This window comes from Calypte anna, chromosome Z, assembly GCF_003957555.1.
Source record: "Calypte anna isolate BGI_N300 chromosome Z, bCalAnn1_v1.p, whole genome shotgun sequence".
Taxonomy (NCBI): domain Eukaryota; kingdom Metazoa; phylum Chordata; class Aves; order Apodiformes; family Trochilidae; genus Calypte; species Calypte anna.
The window spans coordinates 13,611,116-13,629,272 of record NC_044274.1 but is presented as its reverse complement, the minus strand read 5'-3'; the positions used below and the strand labels follow the sequence as shown (position 1 = coordinate 13,629,272).

The 18,157-nt window shown below is 37.3% G+C and overlaps 1 protein-coding gene across 1 annotated transcript in view; it reads left to right on the top strand.

Annotated features, from left to right (window-relative positions):
* Window positions 1-17,925, top strand: part of CPLANE1 (ciliogenesis and planar polarity effector 1) — a 61,440-nt gene extending 43,515 nt beyond the window's left edge. Inside the window, exons 39-51 of the mRNA XM_030468023.1 lie at window positions 149-241; window positions 1,366-1,478; window positions 1,913-2,111; window positions 2,382-2,614; window positions 3,683-3,776; window positions 6,344-6,374; window positions 8,515-8,648; window positions 11,131-11,273; window positions 13,275-13,336; window positions 13,757-13,921; window positions 15,052-15,164; window positions 16,939-17,108; window positions 17,516-17,925. Of these exons, the coding sequence (XP_030323883.1) occupies window positions 149-241; window positions 1,366-1,478; window positions 1,913-2,111; window positions 2,382-2,614; window positions 3,683-3,776; window positions 6,344-6,374; window positions 8,515-8,648; window positions 11,131-11,273; window positions 13,275-13,336; window positions 13,757-13,921; window positions 15,052-15,164; window positions 16,939-17,108; window positions 17,516-17,656 (1,691 nt within the window). The 3' untranslated portion in view covers window positions 17,657-17,925. The remainder of the gene's footprint in view (window positions 1-148; window positions 242-1,365; window positions 1,479-1,912; window positions 2,112-2,381; window positions 2,615-3,682; window positions 3,777-6,343; window positions 6,375-8,514; window positions 8,649-11,130; window positions 11,274-13,274; window positions 13,337-13,756; window positions 13,922-15,051; window positions 15,165-16,938; window positions 17,109-17,515) is intronic.
* Window positions 17,926-18,157: the final 232 nt, after the last annotated feature.

Below are 18,157 nucleotides of genomic sequence, written 5' to 3'. Positions count from 1 at the left end.
GACAACATTTCATGTGACTGAAATTTTTTCCCTGCCTCTTCCACTCCAACTTTGTTTTTATTTTGAGCTGATCTCTTCATTCAGATAATGCTACCAGTGTCTCTGCTTTCCTTAAATTCATGCATTTTGGGTTTTTTTTCCTATCAAGTGCTCATATCATATCGGGATATTGGAATCAATACTGGAAATGAGATTTCTGAAGTTCTAAAAAAAGAGTCAATCATGTCTGTTCCTGAATCAGGTGTGGCTTCAGTCTTTTTCTACTCAATTTGTTGTTTGGGAAGTATATAAAAATACTACAATTTTAACAAGTTTTTTGTATATGAAATAGCTTAATGCAGGGTGTGGATAAGAAGAATCTAATTTAACTGACTTCTTGAAACTAAATGTGAAATAATTATAGTACTGTTTATGAAATGTGGAATTTTTCATGATCCAGTGTGCCTGTGATTTTGTATTCTTGTATAAGGAGGTACATTTTCTGATTTTAGCTTGAATTTTGTGCTGCTTCATCTTGGGGATTTGATGTTATACAGACCAAATGGATTGACTGGTGGGACATCAACACAGATCACAGCTCCACATGAAATCGAGCTGTTATCACAGCTAATTATACAGTTGTTCTTTGAATCTGCTCTGTTATCTAAGAACCATATGTCAAGCTACTAATGTTCCACCCTTAAGTATTTTCACTTTTATTCCCAATCAGTTATCTTTGGGTCAGTTATAGAACAAATTGGGGTCAATTTGTGGAACAAAAATAATTTGGATTTCAGGATGAAGAAGATTTAATTTGGTTTGGATTCCCTCCCCTCATTTTATAAGTTCTTGATAAATTGTGTTATGTAGAATTCAGAAGGCAGATATTTTCCATATGGCATCAAGTGTGCATGTTAATATTTCCTTTCTTATAAAGTTCAACAGTGATATTCCATTTGGAGGATTATTTTACTACACTGCATGACTTCTTTGCAGATAGAGGTCTTTCTAGATGAGTAATGTTGTTTAGTTGGATCAATTAAAGGTGCAGAGGTTTTGTGCTTTTTTTTTTTTTTTCTTTTTAAACTGTCCAGGAGAGAATTGGAAATTAATAGTAATTTAGACTGCCTCACATTGCTTGGGTTTTAATACTTTGAGCTTCATTTTCTGCTGATTTATCACCAAAATGAAAAAATAGTTCATGTGTCTTTTATTTAGAAATAAACACTTAAGGAACCTATTAAAATTCATAATGTATTTTTTCCAAGGAAATGTTAGTCACAGATTTTAGTATCATTTAGAGAATGCAGACCTATTTTCAAATAGCTTATCTGAAGCTACACAGCTTTTACTCTAACTATAATTTTGACTCTTCTTTTCTCATAGAATCACCTAGTACCCTTGAGATACTGCCACCTGAGACATATCCAAACCTGAGATTGCCCACTGCAGTGGGTGAAGAACTTTTACCATCCTTTCTGTCAGATGCACGTGATTTGGTTAGTGGTTAATTGTACAGAGAGTTAAAATACATTTTAAGTCTATTTCTTGTCTTACCTCATGAAATTGGGTTCTTCGTGTCTTAGGGTGATCAGACATTGGGATGGGCTGCCCAGGGAGGTGGATTCTCCATCCCCAGGAGGTTTTTAAGAAGAGACTGAATGTGGTACTCAGTGCCATGGTTTGGTAACCACAGTGGTAGTGGATCAAGGGGTGGACTTGATGATCTCAGGGGTCCTTTCCAATCTGGCTGATTCTGTGATACTGTTATCAGTCAGTTGTATAAAACTGCAGAAAAATTGTAGTTATTTTTTTTCCAAAACCAAAAGCCTTTCAAATCGCAGTGTTAAGAAGTAAACACATGAAATGTTTAATAATGTACTGTAAACAATGTATGCAAACCACATGCTGAATAATTTATCTTCTTGTCTAGAGTAAACATGAATATGTCAGTGTGACTGACATTGAAGACAGTAACATCCTTAACAATTTGCCCACTATTCCTGAGTCTGAAGAAGAGATAGATACTGCACAGCAAGATGAGAAGTCTGAAATTCCATCTACTGCAAAACTTAATGACATGGCAGCTTCTGTTACTAATGCAATTCCACCTGAGGTGCTTCAGAAGAAAGGTAATCCATTTAGTTTTAAAACAGAAAAGAACCCCAGCTATACAGTTTTATTTTAATATTCTTTATTAATACTCTTACATTTCCCTAATTCAGCTCCTGCTTTTTTAGTCTTATACAGGGAAACATTTATATATTTGACTTCTGTGACTGTTCCTGCCTCCTAAAGCATACTATTAGATATAGCACAGCTGTACCTAATTACATGCAGCACTTAAATGTTTGCAAGTCAATCAGTGATGTTGGTGCACTCTTGTTTTTTCTTATTTCAAGACGATCATCTGAAAAATATATCATGCCAAGTGCAAATGGAAGATTTTGCTAGAGATGGTACAATATGGAACATACTACTTGAAGACGACAGAACTTCCCCTTCTTCAGGGCTTCCATCCAAAGTAATTGGCAAAGAATACTTTTCTAAAAAGCAGCAGGAAATGGATATGCAATTAGAGACACTACAGAAGGTAACAAAAAGTATGGAGAAGGATTTCAGAAATTCCAGATTGGTGAGTTCTGACTGCTAACTGTTGGATTTGAAACAGTTTAATTTGTAACTCATTTCAGCTATAGACAAAGTTTCCATTTCAGAATGAATTATTTTCATATCTGTTTTGTATGTGTTAAGAGAGATGTGAAAATAATTTACAGTTTCTTCACATTTAGTGATGCTTCTCTTGGCTGATGGACTTAAAATGGACCAAAAGCTTTTTCAAGGGTTGGACTCGATGATCTCTGAGGTCCCTTCCAACCCAGCCTATTCTATGATTCTATGATTCACTGTGAGGGTGGCAGAGCACTGGCACAGGCTGCCCTGGGAGGTTGTGGAGTCTCCTTCTCTGGAGACGTTCAAAGCCCTCCTGGATACATTCCTCTGTGACCTACACCAGGTGGTCCTGCTGTGTCAGGGGGGTTGTACTTGATGATCTCTCAAGGTCCCTTCCAATCCCTAACACTCTCTGGTTTCTGTGCTTTTTAAAAGCCTGTAGTGAAAAAAATCCTCACATAGTCATTCTTTGTTTCATTTCACTGCATATACCTTTTCCTGGATATTTAGTCAAATCCTGAATATAAACCCATTTTCTTTTTTGCCCTTACTTCAGTACACACCAGTTGGTCATTCCTTTTATAACAATTTCTTTTGTACCAGAAGTCAGTTTTGAGGCTTCTTCTTTGTAATAGTAACATTCAGTAAAATCCCAGTTAGTTATAATTTCCACTTTCTAGTTTTAAATTTCAGGAAGCTCCTGACTCATTAAGAATATGGAAATATTTTTATTTCTGTAATTTTTAGATAAGATACATTGGAAAACTTCAGCTTTCTTAAAGTAAAAATAATGTGATCAATAGGAGTAAAACTGTTCTCAGAGGAAGGGTCTTTAGATTGAATTAATCTACTTGAGCTGCTTTGATTCCTGAAATATTTTCTTTATTTTGAATCAGGCTACTCTGTGTTTTATAGGATTCTGAGGAAAAAAATAATATTTAAGGCATACCTTGCATAAATATCTGCTGTATGAGTCTCAGAAATACTTTGAAGAATGTATTATTACTTAGTATTTGGGCTTTGTTTATAGCTCTTGAAAATAATAGAAGAATTTGAAATGGCTGCTGATTCAGACACTGCTGCTCACCCTTCACTCTCTGAAGATGCTAGAATCATTGATGATGGTATGTGTTCAGCTCACAGAAGGATAGTAAACTTGCAAGTGAATATTAAACTTGACTAACTTTTAATTACTGCGGAAGTTTATTGCAGTCTTAGAAGGTGCTATGGAGATATGCATTGACAAACAAAATATATGAGAGAGAAATAAAATCAAGGGTAGAAAATTGAAATATTATTGGTACCAGTTCAATAAAAATATGTAAGAAAATACTTGCATACTTTGATTTTTTTTTCCAAATCCATAATGCAGGAATTGGGCGTAAGTTTTTAAACAAGATATTATGCATTACTATAATGTCATAAAATCAAAACACATTGCTTATGAGTCCTTTGCTTTCTGGTATAAAAAGGATATGAAAAGGATATGAAATTTGTCCTTCTTTGTGTATATAAGGAAATCTTTTTCCATGCATATTTGGTGGCTTCTTAGTCCTAACATCTTCTGATTTTAATAAAAGGTTGTACCAGCTGAGCTGTTTGCTGAAGCTGATGTATTGAATGCTATGTTTATATAACCTTGATTGTATAGTACCTATTTATTTATAGGTAGTGTAGTGTGCCAGGAAGGAGCATATTGAGGGTACATGCTTCAGGTCCATTTTACTTTAATACCAAAATGCTAATAATAATATTTAATATACTTATAAAGTTAATACAAACCCAAGTGTTATAACCAAATAATGGCTATATTTACATCTATCTATCTATCTATCTATCTATCTATCTATCTACTTACATGTAAAACAATGTTTCAGATGTTCATTAGCCTCACACAGAACAACTAATAGTTTAATCTTTCTTTTTTCACTCGTACAGGATTGGTACATAAATCGTAACAGCTCTGGTGCCCTTTCATAGGGAGACACAACTGGGAGAGGTTCAGGTTGCTCTAGATTTGTCAGATAAGCTAAATATGCCACTAACAAATATATATGAGTGATAGTTTTTGCATTACAGATGGTTTGGGGTTTTTTCCTTGCTCTATACTAATTATTGTATTTATTATTTTTTCACAGAATCAGAACATTGTTTGAGGGACATGATTTTTGAAGATATTAGAGATGATGAAAAGAAGGGCTTAAACTTGGAATATCCAGTAACTGGTTATACACGATTGGAAGTACACTCTCCTGCTTCTGTAGCCTCTGCTTTTAACTTTCCCAGTGGCCGAAAATCATCTTCTGGTATAATCTTTAATGTTTATTTTTCCTTTTTTTTTTCCTTTTACAAATAAGTAAATCTTTTCTGCTCAGTATAGGACTTTCTCACTGCCATTACGTGCTATGTTATGTGAAAGTCAGTTGTCAGTCTTTCTAGATTGTCTTATTTAGAGAGGCTTCATGGTTATGCAGTGGTAAGGAGTTGAAATGACAGAGTAGTATCATTAAGATTTCAAGACAGTTCAACGGTGAATTATACTTGTACTCAAATTTACCATTATTGAAATAAAATTAATAACTTCATGTCTGTTTCTGAAACACATCACTGCAGATTAGTAATTATTTAGCTAATTGTATGTGAATACGAATAGGCACCGTGCCACAGAATACTCATAGCTTCCTTCCAAAGCTGTCTTTATCATCTCTGTCATCCTCTGGTGTTCTAGAGAGGCAAGACCTCAATTAAATCCAGCCCACATCAGCAAAATGAATTAATTTATGTAGCCATATAGTAACTACTGCCTATGTCCTAAAACATTATTTTATGACATATCATCTTATTTTGCAAACTGACAGTAAATTTACTTTTACAATTGTGAAGGCTTGAGTAGCATTAAAAAGAGGAAAAATCTCTGTGCAAGCAAAATATTTCTTGTGTTAAAAACCTTAAAGTGTTTAACTGTGTTTGCATATTGCCTGTATTGCTTGCATTGTGGCTTCTAAAAGTGATACATACTTTGTACAGTCAACATGCATTTGGTATTTGCAGCAACCTATCTATAAGGTGTTGAAAGGCAATTCCCATATCTGCATACAGCACTAGTGAGTCTCAGATGGCATAGACAGCCACATAAGCTTTATACAGTAATACAATTTGTAAGTATAAATTTGTTACTTGACAGTGTAGGTGATATTAAGTTGCAACTATAATTTTTGAGAGTACAGTTTAACCTAGGAAGGATAATAGTGCTCTTCTGTCCTAGACATCCATACTGCTCTTCACCTGCATTTTCTAATTCCAGGAGTTGGTAAGTCTAGCTTCTTTAAGTAAGTGACAATTGTTAATTCTCCATAACATGCTGTATAGTTAATTGGAGCTGATCATTTCCAGTTGGTGTGCACTGGTAAGTAGAGTTTGATCTTGGCAGAACACTGGCAAGAGTGACCTCATCTTTCTAGCAAGATTACCCACGTTAGTCAGGGAGCCATGAATTAATGTTCTCTGAAGATTCTATATAAAGCTGTTAGTCTCTCACAGGTCATTAGGTCTATTTACAATATTAATTTCTTTTTACTGTCAAGACATTCAGTATGCTTTATTTTTGTATTTTATTCCACAGGCTGCTTAACTTATTATTTGTTTGTGTTCAGGTTGGGGCTTTTATTAATGAAGGCTGTTTCTGTTTCAGGCTTTCACGTATATGGAGATCTATGTGATAGGTATGTATTTTCACACCGGTTTTGTTGGAAACTTGTTTACTTTAAACTCATGCCATAAAATGGGACTGGCAAGGTAGAACTATCACTTGCATAAAAATCTAGAGATTAATTTTTTAACTGAATGATAGCCTTTGTGTTAGTGAATTTCAGGCATTTACTCTGACTTTGGAAGAGCCTGTTAGATTTACTTGATGCAAAAGCTGCTGAAGCATTCAATGTTGCTCTAGTTACAAGTAACAAAGCCGTTGATGCAGAGGCTGCTGTTGTCTGTGTGTTTTTTCTCCTATTGAAAAACACAACAATTACTGCTTCTAGTAGTCCTCTACTAAAGGCAGCAAATGCCAGATTTTTTTTAGTGTGTTACCATGTGAACAGTGTAAAGCAACAGTCTGAAGATTTCAAAACTGGAATGATCTTATGCATATTATGATCTGACATACACATATTTTAATGTTAACTGTTGTTAGTCTTCTGGATCTAGTTATGCAGTAAGAGGCAGTAATTGGCTTCCCTTTCTTACTGGCCAGTCTGCTCAATTACCCACATTTATTGCTTCTTCTGAAGCACAGCAGTGAACCAAATGGTTTAGTTTAATTGATCATTATATATTAATTTAGTTTATTATGATCAACATATACATCACTGGCATACATCACTTTTATATACATCACTTTTGCCTCCTGGCAAAAGATGGGATATATCTATCTCGATGCGGGAAAAAGATTGTCTCCCAGGAGTTAGCAGCCCTCATTGAGAGGGCTTTAAACCAGACTTTAATGGGAGGGGGATAAAGCCAGGATCACTGAGGATGAGCCTAGGGATGGCCTTCTGTCTGCCATCCCACTCGAGGTAGGAATCAGCAATAAAGGGGGTGTAGCTGGGTTTGCACCAGTGTTGCAATGTCCCAGTCTGAATGTAGAGCAGGACTCCCCTTCCCCTAGGGTGGGGTCGGCAGGCTCAGCTCCTGACCTGAACTGCCTGTAGAAAAATGCATGTAGCATGGGGAATAAACAGGAGTTAGAGATCTATGTGAGGTCAAGGAGCTATGATCTAGTGGCAATTTCAGAGACATGGTGGGACAGCTCAAATGACTGGAGTGTGGTCAATGTTTATAAATATGTCAGGGGTGAGTGCCAGGATAGTTAAACTTTTCTCAGGGGTGACAAGGGGCAATGGTTATAATCTGGAGCATGGGTGGTTCCATATAAAGATAAGGAAAAATTTTTTCACTGTTAGGGTTATATGACACTTTTCATGGGCTACCCAAGGAGGTTGTAGAGTCTCCTTCTTTGGAGACATTCAAAGCCCTCCACATTTCTGTGTGACCTCCCGTAGGTGACCCTGCTATGGAGGGGGGGTTGGATCTCTTGAGGTCCCTTCCAACCCCTTTCTATGATCCTATGTTTCTTTTAAATATTTTAAGTGAAACTTCTTGTGATTAGGGAAGCAATAAACTTAGCAGATGGTGATATTGACCCAAAAGTGTAACCTGAAGCAACTATGGCTTGTAATCATAAACTACATGAGATTTGTTTTTTCTTGAGAACAATTGACTGAAAGAGAGGAAAGAATCCAGGTAAAACTGTTCTCTCATTTGCACTTACTCTTGCTCAGAAGGTCACTGTGAGTTGGGGTACCTGAAACTGGTAGCATCCTGCAGGTTTATCTCAGCATGGGCAGCAACACAAACCCTGCAGGTGCTTCTGGCCTTCTGTGCTGCCAGGCTCAGACTCCTGTGGGCCAGCTGAGTTGTCACCTCCCCACCCTGGTGCCCAGGTAGTTCAGCTCTGCATGGGGGCATATTTCTGGACTGTTTATTCAAAGCCTTCTGCTGCAACACCCCGGATATTACATAAAGGTCTTACTCATTCTCCTATTCACACTGAAAGCTACAAAGTTGGCTGAAGTCCATGTGTTGGCAAGGTGATGGCTGGTAACTTTTAAAGTCAGTGCACCTTCACACATAATCCAGTTATTGCTTGTGAGTTGTAGGAGAAAAAAATTGAGTCCAAAGGCTGGTAAAACAGCCTGAATATTCTCATTTTGAGCATAAGAGGAAGGATTCTAGCTTGTTGTTATTACAGGCATATTCTACTTTAAATTAGTAACCATTTTTTTTTCTTCCCTGCCTAACTTCAAGCTATTTGGAAGATTCCCTGCAGCCCACTGGTCTGAGTGGTGTTACTGACATCATTAGTGATAATGCAGCAGAAGGTGATGTCTCACCGTTGGATATGGGCTTTGCAGAAATACGAGCTAAGAAAATCTCTAGGTAATACCATGGCTGCTTTTTAGTATGTTCTAGTGAAATCATTTGAACCTTGATTATTCTTCTCATAGTTCATGAGAACCCTGTAAACTGTGGAATCAAGCATGTGATTTCAGTTGATGTTAACAGGACTGTTATTAGAACTGTTTAATAGCTACTGGTTTACTGGCCATTATTGTACATTGTGCTAAATAGGTTTTATTATTTTGGCTTTCAAATTTTCGTTCCTACATACTTGTTCCTTCTTGTACTGGATTACTGTCTGGACATCAACTCTATCTGTACAGCAGATTCCATTCAACCAAAGGGACTAAAGTCTTCTAAGCCAATTCTGAAAGAACAGAAATTTCCTGTCAGAACAGAAATTCAAAGGAGCTTCAGAATCTTCCAGTTCCAGACTCCAGCTTGTCACCTTCTCTTCCCTGCTGGAGATTTCTACACCTTCCTGACCATTGGTTACAAAATCAGCTGTGTTCTGTACTGGGCTGTGTTGAAATTACAGCTGTTTCCTACTCCTCTTTGTGATATCAGTTGCTTACAAGGCAAAAATTACAGCTGTTGAAGTTGCCAAACAATCTGTTGCACTGACGCAATAGTTCACACCAGTTTAAGATACTTGTTTAAGGATGTTTAGTGATATTTAAATAGAGTGTAGTACTCTAGTTTACTTTGTCTACAATTGCAAAAGGAGTTCAAGAACTTCACATCAGAATTTATGCACAGATCATAGCATCCTTTGAGAAATCCTTTGAGAAATCTGAGGATTAATACACCTTAGTAATGCCTACATCAACATGTAAACATTGCTAGTTGGACTGTTTTCTGCAATTATGAGAATATTTTCAAAATTACTGAAAAATTCAGAGAATGTATTCAAGTAAATGTATTCATGTAATCAAACCTGACCAAAGACCTAAAGACAACTCAGTTTAACATACTTACTCTTCACATACAACTGTGAATGCATAATGACACTTCCCTTTGCCATAAGATGAATAACTTTCAGATGTGTTAGAGTTCTTTAAATCCCTTGAGGTCATCTATCCATAAGATTTCAGTTGAACTAGAGCTATTAGAAACATCTTATTTTGCTACACATACATTTTCTGTTGACTGGCATTATTAGTGCCTGCCAGTCTTGAGAGTGAGAGACAGCAGGCTTCAAAAAATGAGACAGTTAAAATTGAAACCATCCTTCTAGAAAATCTCATAATTTTAGGTCAGCTCTTTTAGTTTTACAGTAAAGAAATTATTTATTACCCAACTATTTGCTTTATAGGTTATTACAAGGTGAATTAGTAAATACTTTTGAAGAACTCTGAGGATCAAGTTGTGTTAGTGTTTCTAATTGGCTGTGTTTATAAAGTTATTTTGTACAGAATGACTTATGAAGGAGTTCACAGGTTGAAAGGAGGAAAAAAAAAGAATAATAGAATCTTTTTGGTCTTTTTTTTTTCTTTTCAGATATTTGTACTATAGACATTTAAAAATGAAACATCAGAGTAAAATGGCTTGCAGTTTTTTCTATGCCATTTATCCTGTAAAGACGGTAACAGTCCACACTGAAAGCTTTAATTCTATTATCTGAATGTAGTTGACAAATCAAAGAAAAATTTTAAAAAACATCTCAAGTCAGACACATCTTAGTTGTGTGTGAGGATTTTCTGAAGTAATATTTTGCAGAAGCAAATTTCCTCATTGTTCCCTTGCTCCACAGAGAAGGACATTGGACAGTAACTTAGTAATGGGACAGCAATGTGCCCTTGTGGCCAAGAAGGCCAATGGCATCCTGGGTGTGTTAAAAAGAGTGTCCAGCAGGTCGAGGGAGGTTCTTCTCCTCTCTGATCTGCTCCAGTGAGACCACAGTTCTGGGCTCACCAGTTCAAGAGGGACAGGAATATGCTAGAGTCCAGTGAAGGGCTATTAGGATGATGAGGGGTCTAGAACACGTCATAGGAGAAAAGGCTGAGAGACCTGGGGGCTTTTTAGGCTGGAGAAGAGAAAACTGAGAGGGGATTTTACTGATGTTTATAAATATCTGATGGATAGGTGTCAAAAGGGGGCCAGTCTCTTTTAAGTGGTGTTCCTGTGAGGGGCAATGGACACATACTGGAACACTGAAAGTTCCACCTTAGCATGAGGAAAAGCTTGCTTAATATAAGGGTGACAGAGCAGTGGTACAGACTGCCCAGAGAAATTGTGGAGTCTCTTTCTCTATTTCAAGACCTGTCTGAACACATTTCTGTGTGACCTGCCTTAGGTGATCCTGCTTTGGCACAGGGGTTGCACTCAATGATCTTATCCAAACCCTACCTTTTCATCATTCTGTAATTACTTGTACTTTCATCTGAGAAAAATTTTAAAGGAATTGTAGGGTTTTGTGGGTTTTTGTATCTGCCATTATTTGAAGTTTAAAGGATGTGCTAGATGTGCTAGATTATTTCCCATTTACATCTATTCTCAGGGTTTGTGGTTCTGCTGCTGGACATCCTCAAAAAACAGAAAAGGAGAAGAAGGAGATACAAGCATGGATGAAAAGAAAGCAAAAGGAAAGAATGAGAGAATACATGAAGAAACTCGATGAACAAAGACAGAAAGAACATAATCCATTCAATTTAAGAAGGAATGTGGTAAGAATAACAAATATTTTTAAGAGTAACTGTTCCTTATTTTAGAAGTGTTGATTGTTCAGATTAGCTGATAAAGGTTAGCTGATTTTTTTCCCTATTTTAATGTTGGGGTTTTATGTGCTATTTTATGCCATTGGATCTGGCCCTAGTTTTGTCAGCACTGATCAGTAACCAAATATACCAGATCTTCACAGACTGCAGTAATAACAATGGGCTGAAGGTGGCATTTATGCACTATCCCCCAGCTCTAAATTCAGGAAGTGTAGTCCCTTGATGGATAGAGCTGTAACACTCAAAACATTTACAACAGGAATTGTGAAGATGAGTTTGCAACTTATTTCATCTTTCCCCACACCTCAGGAACCCCCAGTGGATTTTAAAAATAGAATACAGATGACAGCAAACTTTTCAAACATGATAGGATAGTGAGGACAGCCATTCTTATCATTTGCACACACAGAAGTGTATGCAATTACAGAGGGTCAGCAGAGATGTCCATACATGGCATATATCTGAAATATCTCATGAATTTTTGTCTTGAAGGTTGGATTTTGATACAGGGTCAGCAAACATTGCCTTCCCTCCCATATATTTTTTAAGTGTCATTTGTGGAAAAGCATCTTACATACATCTCTTCTGATTTGCACAGTGCTAGAAATAACTGAAGGTGAAAAATAGGCACAAAAGTAGTTCAGAAATAATTAATAATTTCCTAATCACTATTAAGTCTTAAAATATGCATTTATTACCTGGATATCTGAAAGGACACTTCTGGGTCAGGGAAAGCTTAAGGGTTATGGGAGATGAGACTGAGCAACATCAAATATATCCCCATACTTTTTGTTCATTGGTTGAATACAGAGGGTGCTGTAAATTCTTTAATGCTAAGACTCTGCTTGGGGAGTTTAACTTCTTAGTAGGAAGCGTGTAACTCATAGAAGTTTACTACTACTGAAGAATACAGTTGTGCTCCCTTTTAGAAAGAATAGATCTCATATATGAAATAGCTTATTTGCCCTGGTTTTAAACAGTTTTTCAGTGTTGAGCCCAGCTCCTTTTTGAGCGTGTGGAATAAAGTAATTCAAGAAGAACGGATCCTCTCCCTCTGCTGCGTTACCAACTGATAAATATATATTTGATGCCCTTGGTACAGGCTTTTATCCTGGAGATTAAGGGATTCTCAGGTTTTGATGGTGTGGACTTTTTGGGTTTTGTTAGAATTTTTTTAATGCCTTTGTCTTAAAAAAAAATGTAGTGTAGCAAACACAGGTCAAAGTGCAACCTTGCCCTGTTTTTAAATTAGGTACTATTAGGAGCATCACTGATTTTTAGGAAACTGAGGGTGAGGTCACTTGAAACTTTGAACTTGACAGTAAAGACATCTCCTTAGAAATGTTAACATTTTAAGCACATGAGCCATAGAAGGTGGGACTGCATGCTTTAGTGTATTTTTAGAGAATGGAATTTTATAGAGACCATCTTCTTGATTTTAATGGCATGGCCATTGCTTTCATACTGTTTTTCATTCTGGAGAGCATTTAAATATTTAAATAAATTCTGGAGAGTAACAGAATCAATGAGTTTGGAAAGGACCTCTTGAGATCATCAGGTCCAGCCTATGACCTAACACCTCCACATCAGCTATCCACACCTCCAGGGATGGTGACTCCACCACTTCCCTGGGCAGTCCATTCCAGTGCATGATCACCCTTTCTGTGAGAAAATGCTTCCTGATATCCAACTTAACCTCCCTCCCCTGGCACAGCTTCAGGCCATGCTCTCTCCTTCTGTCAGGGGTTGCCCAGGAGAAGAGCCCAACTCCCACCTGACTACAGCTTCCCTTCAGGGAGTTGTAGAGAGTGATAAGGTCCCCCCTGAGTCTCCTCTCCTCCAGGCTAAACAACCCCAGCTCCTTCAAATAGGTCTAGATTTTGAGAGTGAGAGATTAGAATGAGAGCACAATACAGAGAAAGTTAATTTTTATTTTACTTTCTTGAACAGCATTGCACTCTTACTTCAAAGGCTATTAAACACTTACAGAAGAAGAAAGAAGAAAAAGACAAGTAAGTTGTTATGAATGTAACTTGTGGTATTCTTATTTATATAATAATCTTCCAGTCTTTAGGAAGAGGTAGTTTTAAAAATCTTGTCTTGAAAGCTTTTAGATATGGATGACATATCAATGAAAAACATAAATAATTCATGTTATCTTTACCATTCAAGAAAAATCTGGACATGTTTCATCCTTTGACTGTATTTTTCACTTTTCATTTAAGTTTTGCCTTTTTTCCCCCTCATTCATTCTGTCAAACCCATTGTTAATAAATGCTTTAGCTTTTTGCTAATGATCTTAAAAATGTTAGTATGTCTTCTCTGAAACAAAGTTGTCCTTCAGGTTGCCATGTAGCCTTACAGAACTCACAAGACAGCTGCAAAAAAATGAGTGATATCAGGAGGTAATTGTAATATTAATTTCTCTATAGAGCCCTGTTATCTGAACATCACAGTGTGAGAATATCACAGGCACTTTCTTTGATGAATGAATTGCTATCTGAAAGAGTGGTGTTACCTGCAAATGAACACAAGCAGTTTTCCAGGACAGGATCACCTCAAGAGTCCAGAAAAATGCATATGGCATTTACTAAAGGGTAAGAACTTTAAGCATTAACCCTGCTCTGATGTGTAGGTGTGGGGTGTATAGGTATATATTTGTCACACTTCAGATCTGTCTCCAGTTTGTAGCTAGTTGGTTGAGAGAACCTTTATACTGGGAAGAATCAAAGATTCACTTTGTCTAGATCAGAAGAATCTTAAGATCCTGGAGCAGTAGCCTTACAACCACTATAGCATAATTTGGAGGAAGCCTTAAAAATTCCTTTCAGAGCACAGAATAATCCAACTCTACCATCAGAATGTAATAAATGCCCTAATGCACTCCACTGAATAGCAATTCCACTGGACTGTATCCAGCTACATAATTAACAATCTGAAGGACATCTATGAATGAGCAAGAAGCAAAAGTACTATTGTGCATGCATATAGACTACTTAAATTAGAGTCAGATCTAGATTTTCTCTCTTCCTTTGTTTTTTGGGTTTTTTTTTTCATTACTTAGGGCTTGACTTGTTCTTTCTTTTGCACTTCAGTGCTCATTGCCTTTTGAGGACAAAATGGTATCTGATTATTATAAATTGGTGAATTTACTTGATGGCAATATTATAATATGTGTATACATAATCCAGGGTTACATTGCAGTATACTTTTTCTACGTACAACTTTTAAGTTTTCCAGAGTAATAGGAGGAACTTCAGACAATCCTGTAGCTCAGACTTAAGTATTTCTGCATTTCTTTTTAACAGGTGAATTTCCAGGATAAAGCATTAAAATGAATGTAGTCAGTGCTGTACACAGCCTGCTGATGGTCTCCAAGGGCAGTTTAAGTACATCAGCCCTGCCAGAATCAGATGTGCTAAGGAATGTCATGCAGGAAGCCACTTTAGGAGTATCAGTAACTTCTACAAGTTTTGTTGGTCTTAAACTGTCTCTTTGTAAATCCAGTTCAATACAACCTTGCTGTGACTGCCAGCAGCTCTGATTCTGGGGAGGTTTAATTGCCCCACAAGCAGCACATGATGCTGATTATCAGCTAAGTGGGCTGAAGGTGATTTTTATGGCCTTTCTACCATTTTTGAATAAGCCCTGTTAGATGTAAGCTGTGTGGAGGGATGGCATATAGTAGACAGTAGTAAGTATTTGGGCTTTGTTTTTCTTGTCGTAGAGCGCATCTGAACAGTCCTGTTCTGTCAGAAAGGAGCAGAGTTGCTGCCAAACCCAGCCTTGGTCAGAAAGTACAGCGTTTCACTTCAACTCTTGGTTTAACACAGTCCAGGGGTAAGAACAGAACTTCCTTGATTAAGGCACATACTGAAGGTGATTTTCAGTTTACTGACAGATTTTGGGAGAGATGAGCTTTAATACCAACATAGAAAGTGAGACTTAAAATATTGGATGTTTTCTGTCCTGAGGCTTCTGCAGCTTTGCTGTCACTGGCCTGCTAAATGATGAGAGTTACCTTGATTTATCATCTCCTAAATCCAAAGTAGTTTAAATTTCCATAGCAATAGTACTGTGTGATCCAGGTAGCAAGCTCATAGATGAAAACTTTTAAGCATCTTTTGAGTAGTTGTTATCTACTGCACCTAACAGAGGAAATGCTTTCTTTGTCTTTCCAGGAAATACCTATACACTCCTACAGAAAAGTACTTCCAGAGGACAAATGAGAAGTCCTGCAAACTATCCTGTTAATTCTAGACACTGTAAGTTACAGAGAGCAATGACATAGTGCAGTTCAGCTACATAATATAGGGGAAAAAGATGATACAGAGAACACATTTCAGAATAGATCTTGGCTAGAATTTATGCAACACAACCCTCAGATACCACATTAGCTTAGAAGATTAACAACTGCCGTTTTTACCCCAAATAAAAATCCTTTTCATTAGAAACTTGTGAATTATTTTAAGCAATCAGACCTGTTTACTCCCCCAGTGGTTTTGTCCAGATGGACATTCCAGAATACTGGAGTATAGGTGCTAGATTTCAGTGATTTCCTGAAAGAGGAATTACGAGGTCATGCAGGACAGAGGACTTGAGTCTTTCATTCAGCTGGAACCCACAGAGGGAGAGTCAGTTAGCAGTGCAATACACAAGTCTTGTATCTCTCTCTTACCTTTCTAAGCTACTGCTTGCTTTCTAAGCTCTTTAAAGTAAGAATTGTCTTTGTTATCCCTCTGTACGCTATTTATTTAAGATATTATTTTGTCATAATGTTAGAGTGGAAAAATTTATGACTGAACTTCTTTTAAAAGAAACTTCAGGTTTTAGTGATCCTATGCCTATCTCTGTAGGTCTGGGTCCTCAAAGATTTCCTTGCAAAGATTTCCTTGTTGAAATTCTTCAACAAAAGCAGGATTACAAGATCAGAGAGAGTAAGGAGAGAACCAGACTGAAACTTAGGAATACTGTGGGTGGTTTCCATTCTTACACCAGAACTATACTGGTGGCATTATAGAGATCCTATTTGGCTAGTTAAGTGTCAGTTTATTTGATTTGGTAAGGCAGGAAAGGAGAGAAGCAATAGTGAGGTTGTAGGCCTTTTCCTGAATGACTCTCCTCTACCTGTGTGAAAAGTCAGTCTCCTCTTCCTTTCCATACTTTCCCTATTTAAACTCTAAATACAGGTTTATCTCTGATTTCCGTTCACATTCTTGTTTCTGTTTCTCCAGTATAACCCATCACTGCCAAGGGTCTTACTGAATTACATGGCTTCTAAGAGGCAAAAATCCAGGCCTTACATGGGCTTAATCCTCTGCTGAAAAATGTAGCAGTGTTCCTGCAGGACCTGGATGATGCAGGCACCTTCTGTAATCCTATTTCACTCCATGCTCTGGCCTGGGAAGGCAGCAGGAGGCTAGAAAAGGCCAGCAGCATCTTCTTGCCATAACCCCAGATCAGTTCAGGATAACAGGGCATGCTATTTTAACATGTTTACACAGGGCTTCAGTTCTTAGAACCTGGAGCTTCTTCTTCTTGGAGAGGTTTCTAGACTTCAGAAGAAAATAGCAAGAAATGTTCAAGTGCTGTGTCTGACCTGTTTTCTCCTCAGCTACTGCTCAGAGAGTCAGCAGAGCATCAAAACAAAAGGCTCCACACATACTCAGAGCAGCTCAGACAGAAAATATTGATCAAGAGACTGATCGAGACATAGTAAGTCCTTGGACTGTGCCTGATGATATCCAAAGAATACTTCAAGATACTCATGACTCCTTGTTTCAGGTAGGATGTCTGCTTATTCCAGGCATATTTTTAAACCTGCCGTTTAAGACTCACATCTGCTTCATTTTAAAAGTGACTCTCTTGCTGAAATGTGGATGGGGTAGATACAGAGGGACATACATGATGGTGATTCACCAGAACTATATTTTGTCCTCAGAAGCAGTGCCATTCTTGTGAGCCTTCAGAATTAATGTTCTTTGTAAGAACATTTGTATATTGTCTGTTCAGGCAGCACACTCAGTAGAAGTGCATAAGCAGGAAAATATTCTGCAACAAATGCAATTTAATCAGATGCCTATATTGAACAGGGCATGTGTGGAAAGAATGGGATCATTTCCATGGGCTGCACAGAGGTCTTGTCCTGAATGAAGAGCAGTGTTTCAGCTCATTTTCTGTTCCTCCAATAGGCCTCTGTGTCACATCCTTTGCGTTCTTCTCCTCTTGGCATTATCAACACTGATGGAGTTTCTGAAAGCACGGGAAGTATCCTCAGCAAACTGGACTGGAATGAAATTGAGGCTATGGTAGCAGATGTGGAAGACAAATGAACAGAATTTCTCAAGTGCTGTGTGCTTCTGAGCAGTTGCTGATGCCTGGTTTAATTTTTTTAAAGTAGTCCTTGTTCTACTTCAAATGAACTGAGGCTTGCATTACTTTTCTTTTTAAACAGCACAGGAAGTCTTACTCACCTACTCCTTTCAGTCTTGCTTAGATGAAATTCAGTTCCTTAACATGCAGTTTGCTTTCCATGTGTCTTCAAATCAACAAGAAATAAATATTTGTAAAATGCAGACCAGCAATCTTAAACAAGAACTTCTGGATCAGTAGCTTTGCTTCTCTTAAATACATTAAAATTTTATTCTGTTTTAACAGCACTGCACAAATGTTTTATCTTTGTATTTCACATTTGATGGTTTTTTTTTCATAGTTTTTTTGTAGCTTAACAATTGTGATAAACTGATACAATAAAGTGGGTGTAAAATGACTTACAGAGCACTTACTGCAGTGAACCACTACAACTGTACACGTGTGTGTGTGTGCATGTGCAC